Genomic DNA, 9,491 nt, shown 5'->3' with positions numbered 1-9,491 from the left:
TCCTACCTTTCCAAGGCCCATTCCATTATGGTGTACCCAGACTTGTACAAAATACTGCGCAAAAGTATTTAAAATAAGATACTAAATACTCTACGTAAAAAGTATTTAAAATAGAGTACAAAATACCCAAAACTGAAAGTAATTTGAGTAGAGTACGAAATACTCTCAGAAGTATTTAAGATACTCTTTAAAGTACTTCAGTATTTGCAGTAAGTGAAACGCGTATTCTGAACGTTGCCGTACAAGTGAAAGGAATAAACTTCATCTGCCATGCTTAAGCATATCTTTCATTTTCAAGGTCTTGTGTCAAGTAATGCTTGGTGAACCCAAGTAAACTTTGTTGATATTTTCTGACCCAAAACTTCGTATACCCTCGTGCATGTCAGCTCGCGACTTTCAACCTCCGGCGCGTGTTCATTGCTTTGGTGACCAAGGAAATAAATGCCGGGATTCTCTTGCACCTAGTCCCCCTGGCAATATGAATAGGAACCGTTTTATGGCGAAGTTGGCTACTGACAACAAGGCTAAGCGTGGGACCAGCCTATTGTACAGGAGGATAAATGACAGATTCCCGAAGTCCCGAAAAAGAAAAGAAGGTTTCCAGTGAGGGCTGAAAATCTTGACACAGTGTGCTTAATGAGGAAGGAAAGTATTTTGAGTACTGAATAGCAAATACCGAAAAAGGTATTTGAAGTACGTTAAAAATACTTGTCGCAGAAAGTATTGAGTAGAGTACCAAAATACCAGAAAAAGTATTTAGAATACTGTATTTTGAGTACGTACTCAAGATACGTACAAGTCTGGGTGTACCATACCTTCCATCCCTCCAAAACCAAAACCTTTAACAAAAAAATCATTTCACACGATTCAACGTTTCCAAACCGGCGCGCCGAGGTCCTCTTGGTACCTATTTTCGGACGCGAAAACGCACATTGTAGCACTCTACGAAGTCGGATTTCCTTTTGTCCGCTTGTAACGACAAGAAGAATATTGAAATTTAAAGTCACGACGTAAATACATGTACTGATCGTGACGACGGTAGGTTGCGGTGTTGTGGGTTTTATACTGTTTACTACTCGTGTTGGTTCGCGCCGCTGACCCCGACGCCGCCGGTTGCAAAGTGTGCTGGCGTCGTCTGCTCTTGTAATGTATTCCATCGAATAACAGTCAAACTACGCTACTCTTTCGTGAGGTGTTTTCGATACCGTGGTCAACGAGGAATAAAATGACACCACAGTTTCGAAATGGACTGGAAAGGATGTGACCTTCCCTTTAAATCTTACTTCGTATGAAATTTTTACTTTATATTTGCTATATTTTCTCGCAAAAAGACACCCAAAACATAACTAAAGAGAGTGAACAGTAATAATAACAGGTGCTACCAAAACGTATAAATAAATAAAAAAATAAAAAAAGAAACTCCCCCAAAGTACCCCAATGACATGCTACAAGACGTCCACAGAACCATGTCCTTCCCACTACGAACAAACGTTTCATACTCTCCATAGTTCTCCTCATCGTCAAAACGTCAACGCAAAAACGAATCAACACAACCATCACGACACCCTTGTTAGAAGCTTCTCACATTGCGCAGTGTCCACGACCCACCTGCCCGCGTTGGGCGGCGACCAGTTCTCAGATCGCCAATCTATGCGCATTATAAGTAAAGTAAGTATAAAGTAAGAGAAATCCACTCCCGGGGGGGGGGGGGGGGGGCTCCATGGGATGCAAGGGGGAGGGGGTATCTTTGGCGAGGACAGTACAAAGGACAAGTACACTAAAGCCTGTAAAGTATGTACATCCATTCGTTGCACATGTTACTATATTTGGTTACGCGTATTGCGTACCGTCATCAAGGGCCTAAAGCGAAATCTGTATGTTGTAATGCCCTGCCCCCCCCCCCCCCCCCCCCCCCCCGCCTAACAAACGATCCACTACAATCTTCGACGAACGACTTCAAATAAGTACATCGCTCGAACAGGTAGTTGTGTTCCGCAATGAGTTTCTTCTTACAGGGGAAGTGTCCGAAAGCAAGCCGCTTCTGCAGCCAGGCGCATCGGTTATGTTGGGCATCGTCCTATCATCATGACACCGCAGAGATTTCACAAGTAGCCTCGAAACACGATAGGTAACGCGGTCCAGTTCCACGCCAAGTCATCTAGATGTATTGGGAAGATTGACAGCTCGCGATTTCGCCAAGGAACTCTTTCCTTTCATGCAGCGCCATGTCGATTGGAGCATTTTTTTCTCTCTTTCCTGCAAGGCGCACGTGCCCGCGTGAACCGCGGCCAGCTTCGAATGCCCACAGAAAGGGAAAGTGACAATATGGCGGATCAGATGTAACTTTTTCTTCATAGATAAGACTTCTCGAGGAACTTTTTCGACTTTCGTCATCCGAATTGTGATACTGAACGTGCGTAGATCCTTCGTTTCATGATTGTTGAAACATCGAGTACTGACTAGAGATAGCTTTGGAACTTTGAAAAGGCTAAACAGCGGCGATGTCTCCATTGAGCTCGAGTGACGAACGAGACCCCGATTACGAAGTGAACTACAGAGGATCCGGCAGGAAACGTCGCCCTACGAGTCGTACCTCTGGTCGTAAGAGGGCAGGAAAAAGAGGACGACCAAAAGGTGAGAAAGCAGTCGTTGGAGTCACCCGTGTTTACCTCCTGGGTGCGGGAACCGCTAGCACATCGCGTGAATACGCGCGAGGTTGTGTAGATCTTCTTGTGGCACCTTGGAGGTGAGGTTAGCCAAAGACGACGAAGCCATTGCATTAATGAACCAGTACATTGTGCTTACCAACTGTCGCATTTGAATTGAGTTCTTCGCCGGATCTCACTCGTTCGTAGCTGTCATTGCTACTGAGCTATGACACCGCGTAATTTCAGTAGTTCAGAGACTTGGTGTGCACTTGTATTCTCATAGATAAACACATTATTGCTGACAGCCTTTCGTCGGACTGTGGCTTCTGGGATGAATGATGCTTACGTGGAATATACGATGTTCTTCTGAGAGGAGTGGAGATTCAGTACAACGTTCGCCCTCCGCCTCACAGCCCCCAGCTGGCGTAATTTTGCGTGCCAGTGGGCAAGGGCGGCAGAAAAAAAAAAGGGAGGGGGGTTACTGTAGACACCCTGGATTTATGGATGGTGCGCGAAATTCCCGTGGAGGTGAGGCTCCAAAGTGTTACCTCAGGTGCCGCACGCGAATAAAATGTCAAACCCTTTTCCTGAATCGATCGAATTGCCAGCATAGCCAAGGATTTGCCGATTGATGCGGTAGAATTCACAAGGACATGACCTGAAAGTGCGTAGATCCTTGCCCCCTTGGCACCCCACAGCGCGGCGCATACCATTCCAGGCCCTCTGGTTCTCGTCCGCGGTGACCGCCTTCGGAAAAGATTCATTGATAAGCAAATAATGCAATATACATTCAATCCATACAAGATAGAAACAATAAAGCATTTGCCACGTTTTGTCATTCAGACTGCCTGGAATTTTTGGGACCCGGGCATGAATTGGCGGTGGCAATGGTGGATGGAAGGGAGCGCCGGTTGGGATCTGGGGACCCCCTGAGTTCAGGACATTGCGCCGCCCCTGCCATAGGGGTATGGCTGGATAGCCACGCAGTCGTCCACTTCCACAGGATTGGACTCGAATTAGTAAGGCGCAAGGCCAGCGGCGTAGCCAGAAAAACGTTTCTGGAGGGGGTCATGGGTATGGGCACATTACATAGGAGAGGAGGCCGGGTTTCCCTCCGTTTCCCTTTCCCAATGCACTACCAGAGGTACCATTTCGGGTGGGTTAGGACCCCCCCCCCCCCCCCCCGTCTGGCTACGCCAGTGAGCAGTGATTTCCTCAGAAATTCACTGCTGGGGGGGGGGGGGGTGCTTGGTGAAGGTTCCACTTAAGGAATTTTTCTTAGATAAACAAAATACAGAAGCCGACACTGAAGATTTTTCTTTAAGTTTAATTTGTACAAGCTTTCGCGTGGAGGTCCACGCTTCCTCAGGTAGGTACTGGAGGAAGTACCTCAGTACCTCAGTACTTCCTGGTACCTGAGGAAGCGTGGACCTCCACGCGAAAGCTTGTACAAATTAAACTTAAAGAAAAATCTTCAGTGTCGGCTTCTGTATTTTGTTTATGTGATCTACAGGACTTGACTCCCCTCTTCGTATACGCATCTGAATTTTTCTTAGACAAGAAAAGAATCGTGGCACAATGGTGACATCTCAGCACAGCTTTTATTTGTACATGGTATTACGTTAGAACACGGTACATTAGAATACAGATTCATTATGAATCAAATCGCAAATGGTTCTTGATGATCCACATTGAATTTGCGTGCCCGCACGCATTCTTGCTCGTATATGCGCGCAATATATGCATTGAACAGTCACTTTCAAATGATTTTGGACAAATGCATGGTACGATCATCTGCATGACTGTGGTCCTACAGCCCAAGTTTGACAGTATAGGATGTAGTTCGCTGCGCAGGACTCTCTACCAGAACGTGTTGGTGGACGAGCTGGGTGGGGTCACTTGAGAAATTTCGGGGGGGGGGGGGAGTGTACACCCCCCCCTGGGGGGTGTAGGGAAATCCCTGCCAGTGAGTAAGGCTTTGACATAAAAATACAGGACGACCTCGAAGAGAATATGGCATGCAGGAGAAATTGCTTTCTCGTCGCTTGAGGTGCCGTACAGGCAGGGATTCGCTGGTTTCGCCCCGCGAGTTAATTGGGGAGAAATTATATCTTCACTGGAGTGCTGAGCAGTTTGGTTTGTGTGATGCGTCATTACTGGTGACGTCGGTGGGACCGATTTGGGAAGGTCCGTGAGGTGGTACCCGTTCTGGGCGGCGCCCAGGAGCTCATTAATACCTCCTCCGCCTAAGCCACTAGGATGGTCCGTAAAAGAGAGGAATTTGTGACCAGAGTGACCAGAGCAGTTCCGAAGGGGCAGCAAGAGGTGGGCACATTCCCTGTAGGGGGCGCAGGACGGCAGGTGCACCATAAGCGCGTAAGTTTGGGTACTAAATAAAGAGTCGAGAGAATTTTCCAGACGAGGGTAACGGCCATGTTTTCGTTTCAGTTATTCGTTCCTGATACCAGCCCTTCAATTTTGTTTCCGGTGCTGTTTTTCCCTCTGTCAACATCCCGTTTTGCCCAAGTGCTGTCTGGATGTCACGCGTACACGCTACACAAGTAAATGTGCATCGGTCGGTCGGATATGCGCACAATTTGTGGGATTTATTATTATTTTATTTTTTATAGAAACATGCACTCATATTCTAAATACAGCAACTCAAGATGCGCTCGACCAGACCTCCATATGTCCAATGTCGCATTCACAGGCAGACGCTCTCAGTACAAACGTACAACTGTCAATACAAAACAACAGTGCCATAGCCAAAGTGAAACGGGAGAAACAAAAAAAACAAAAAAAATGTAGGCTTGCAACCTCGTGCAATGTTGTGGAGTCTGTTGTCTAGGTCGCAGCACGTGTTGACGTCATGTCATGGGTAATGGGGCTGGGACGAGTAAGACGGATGCGTCCCCCCCCCTTCCCGAGGTGGGGTGGGGGGTGATGGGGGGGGGGATTCGAGCGGTCTGCCTGCTTAGATTGGCGGCACGTTGCTCCCCCCCCCCCCCCCCGAGATCTAATATTTCGCTTTCCTTGCTTTCTTTGTAGTATTCGGAGCATATAGCTAGGGTTTCGCATTTTCGGTTTTTATTTTTGGGCGGATTCGGCGAATATTTTTCGGTGTTTATTGGTTTTAACGAAATCGGCGTTTTTCGGTGTTTTTCCTGGCGTGTGCATGGTTTACCCGACAGTTATCGGCGAATAGAAATCACAATATAATTTCCGCACGACGATCATTCAACGTGGTTATTACCTGCGGTGGTGTTCTACGGCTAACGAAAAAAATAGACGGACATTTTTCGTATTTCTGTACGGTTTTCTGATCTGCATCAACAACTTGCTGGGCATGTGCAGCAGTTTATCTCTGTCATCGTTCCTGGAATTCGGTACCCCTGTATTCGGTGTTTTCCGATTAAAACCGAAAACGCCGAATCCGACATACAGTGCAGGGAACGGAGTCACCAAAATACAAAAGTGTAATGCAAAGTCCCTCATATCATTGCACAACAGGAGTAGTTATTAACCACATTCAATATCGGATGGTCATTTTCGCATTTCTGTTTCCGCCAATCGAGCACCGTGGTATCCGTTTCCGTCACCATTACCGTGCCCAGGAATTTTCACGGTAGACTAGACCTCTACCCGAGAAACGTCATCATGACGTTGGTGGACAGACTGAACCCGAAACAAATCGGAAGTAGAGAGGGCTGGGTTCCACAAATGGGTACTTTTTCAGGGACCATCGTAATCCCCTCAAGACCGTGGGCTTTCGAGCGCGACCTTGTTCGCCCATAGCTTCGAGCGTAGTTCAACTCTACCAGATTGGCGGCGCTGTCGATCACTATTACGTCATTTGTTTACAAACAGGGAGAGCTCAATTTAGAATGTAACTGACTTATGTTTCACCGTTTTACTTTTTTGCTCAGTTACAGAATTCCTCCGTTGAGGTTTGAAATGCGGAACATTGCGTAGAGTCATATGTGCGTATTCTGCACTTCAACAGACCTCTCAACGTTTGTAAACAAATGACATCCTGGTGTTCGACAGCGCCCCCAATTTGGTAGAGTTGAACTGCGCTCGAAGCTAGAGGCGAACAAGGTGGCGCCCGAATGCCACGGTCTTTAGGGGATTACGATGGTCCCTGAAAGGGGACGCGACCTTCGGTCCTACTTTTCTTTGAATAGGAGGCAGCGAACAAGTGCCCATTCGTGGAACCTAGGCCTCACCTTCCGATTTGTTTCGGGTTCAGTCTGTCTACCAACGTCATGATGACGCTTCTCGGGTAGAGATCTATCGTTTATATAGCTGTCGTTCAGTCTCTGGACTTCACAGTAGTACAATACAAGTAGTAGTGGAAGTACAATCCGCCTCCAACCCCCCTTGTGTGTTTCCCACATGACTGCTTCGCAACACTACCTGAACACCCGAGTGTTTCAGTCATACCGTGGCTGCTCACGCCTATATAAAGCAACCGCATTTAAGCCACTGCCTTGGAGAAGGTTCAACGATGCAGCCATATTTTCGTTCGTTCGTTTGTTTGTTTTTTAACATCAGTTAGCGCGTGTCTGTCCTTGCAGGATCTGCACCAAGGAGGTACGCGTCGCGGACGGCAAGCACGACCCAAGAGTGCTGCCCCGTCATCATAACGGAGGTAACTCCTTCTCAGTGTCTTCCTGCGGTCGTATATGCTAAGCCTTCTGTGTGGTACCAGGAAAGGGAGAGCGACATCCTGGAGAGGGCGCACGATTACGTTACAAGCATCAAGCCAGACCCCAGCACCGTTGTGTTTCACGGTACATCGGGGCCATTGGGCGCGCCCACGAGCCACCAAAGACGTTCGGCTCGCGGTACGACTCACAGACGCAAGCGGCAGTCGTACAGCAACGTCGACCAGTACGTCGTTACGGCTAGCCACTGGGACAAGTGCGGATTGCCCCCTGGTACTTATCCCTATTGCTCTGTACACTGGCGTTGACACTGTCCACTCAGAGACGGAAGGCCTGCCACCTAGCAAGGAGGCTTTTTAATATCAATAAGGGGGGCGTTTAGTCTACCATCTCTGTTGTTGACCTTGTTGTCTTTGGGATCCTGATATCTACATGCAGAAGAAGTGCGCCCATTGTCTCACCTTTCCTGCAACAACCCCAGAACTGGGGAGCACCCATAAAATAAGTTTCAACCTAGAACCAGGGCTACGTCTAACACCCGAGAAAACCGGGCTGTCGACAGAAATAACAAGGGCCCTACAGCTTGGATTAAACGGGCCCCGCGGTAAATCTCGCCATATTTTCCTGTCCTGTACTATTCGTGAAAGCCAGGCCCAAGAATAGAAATCTTACTATGAGACCAAGTAAAAGAGTGTTGGTTTTACCTCCTTATGAGCTGCTCTGGGGTATGGAGCTCTTCCGTCTTCTTATCCTTCGGCTCTCTGGGTGCAGGGACTACAGTGCTTCGACCAGTCGAGAAACTGGTGCAGTTGGTGGCACAGGCCATATACAGTAGTCCGCACGGCCTGCTTCGCGTGCATCACATTTACATGGCTCTACAGTGAGTAACAAGGACCGTCCTGTCATGGAATAATTCTGACAAATGGTTGACTTCCATAGGAAGAAGTATCCTTACTTCACCTTCCTGCAGAAGAAGGCGCTAAGCAGCTGGAAAGTACGAGGAACAGGATACATGAAAGAGGGCATATTTGTAATGAACTCGTCGTATTGCAGAGCTCCATCCGACACGCGTTGTTCCAGAAGTGGTTCATCAAGTTCCGCATCGCGAGCAACTTGAACTGCGGTAAGACACGCTGCTTCTACTGGGGACTTAACTACAACAGCCACCCGAAGGAGTGGACCATGCCAGGACTGGCCAGCCAAGTGATTGATCTAGACGATTGTGTCGACGTGAAGCCCTTCGGTAACAAAACAAACAAATAAAAGAGTCGGGAAGGTGACGTTTTTGATTCTCTAGGGGACGATCTCGGAGAATTCCTGCTGGATGAGTCAGCAGACTTGGAGTGGCTTCTACCTCTGGAAGATGTAGATGAGAAGCCAGTTCTGAGAGACCTTCAGGAGATAGTAGATGTGCCACCTTCTTGTGATATCGCGCACGTTTTCAGTTCCGAACAACAGGGCTCTTCGCCAAGCGGTAAGAGAATCACGTGTTCTGAACCTGGGCACCCGGCTAATGATGTGTTCTCGCATTTTTTAGCAGAGATGGAGGTTGATATGGAGTCACTCCTGGATGCAGAAAGAGCATTGGATTTCAGCTATGCAGACACTGTAACAACAGATGTACCTGTGACGTGGCCAGCAGAGTGGCCATCGGAGTGGGCCTCTGCCTCTTTCGATCTCGTTCCATCAGCTTCGGGGGCGACTACAGCCAATCAGCTGCCCTATTTCGATTTCCTCTGCATGAACTGACGCGCAGTACTCCTGTTAATGGTTTTAAAAGCATCGGTTGCTAGTTTTAGCGAAATTGAAGTCGAAACGCTTTTAAAGAACCGATTTGACAATGATCTCAGTCATGCATCGACGACGGTAATTTAATTCCTGGTGGCCATTCGTTGCCGCATCTGTGTAATGGTGAATACGTCGTTGTGTGGGGACATTCGATACGACCATGTCAGAAAATTGGCCACGTTTTTTCGTTTCATGAACCGGGTACTTTTATTGGATCAAGTTTCATTGTATCATGTCATCGTTTTAATAAACGCATCGTTTCTTCCACACGTTCTCCAGCTGCTGCTATGCGAAGTTGCTTGAGGCTGCTTACAAATCCGAGAGATTATGTCAACGAATCAGATTATATCATAGAACTGTCTCTGAGATGGTCTGGCTTTCCCCGAGT

General features: G+C 47.8%; 1 protein-coding gene across 2 annotated transcripts; it reads left to right on the top strand.

The window, feature by feature from the left end:
• Positions 1-2,231: 2,231 nt before the first annotated feature.
• On the top strand, positions 2,232-9,370 carry LOC135392679 (uncharacterized). 2 transcript variants are annotated; one of them, XM_064623402.1, is made up of 9 exons: positions 2,232-2,413; positions 2,488-2,634; positions 7,226-7,299; positions 7,360-7,588; positions 8,087-8,195; positions 8,255-8,309; positions 8,369-8,558; positions 8,613-8,789; positions 8,853-9,370. In XM_064623402.1, the coding sequence occupies exons 2-9, from the start codon at positions 2,502-2,504 to the stop codon at positions 9,062-9,064; spliced, it is 1,179 nt and encodes a 392-aa protein (XP_064479472.1). In that variant the 5' UTR covers positions 2,232-2,413; positions 2,488-2,501; the 3' UTR covers positions 9,065-9,370. The 2 variants fall into 2 exon arrangements, with proteins under 2 accessions (XP_064479472.1, XP_064479473.1); XM_064623403.1 differs by having other exon boundaries at positions 2,234-2,634; positions 8,856-9,370.
• The last annotated feature ends 121 nt before the right edge of the window (positions 9,371-9,491 follow it).

Source organism: Ornithodoros turicata, chromosome 4, assembly GCF_037126465.1.
Source record: "Ornithodoros turicata isolate Travis chromosome 4, ASM3712646v1, whole genome shotgun sequence".
Lineage (NCBI taxonomy): Eukaryota > Metazoa > Arthropoda > Arachnida > Ixodida > Argasidae > Ornithodoros > Ornithodoros turicata.
The sequence above is the reverse complement of the archived record's forward strand: the minus strand, read 5'-3'. Positions and strand labels throughout refer to the sequence as shown.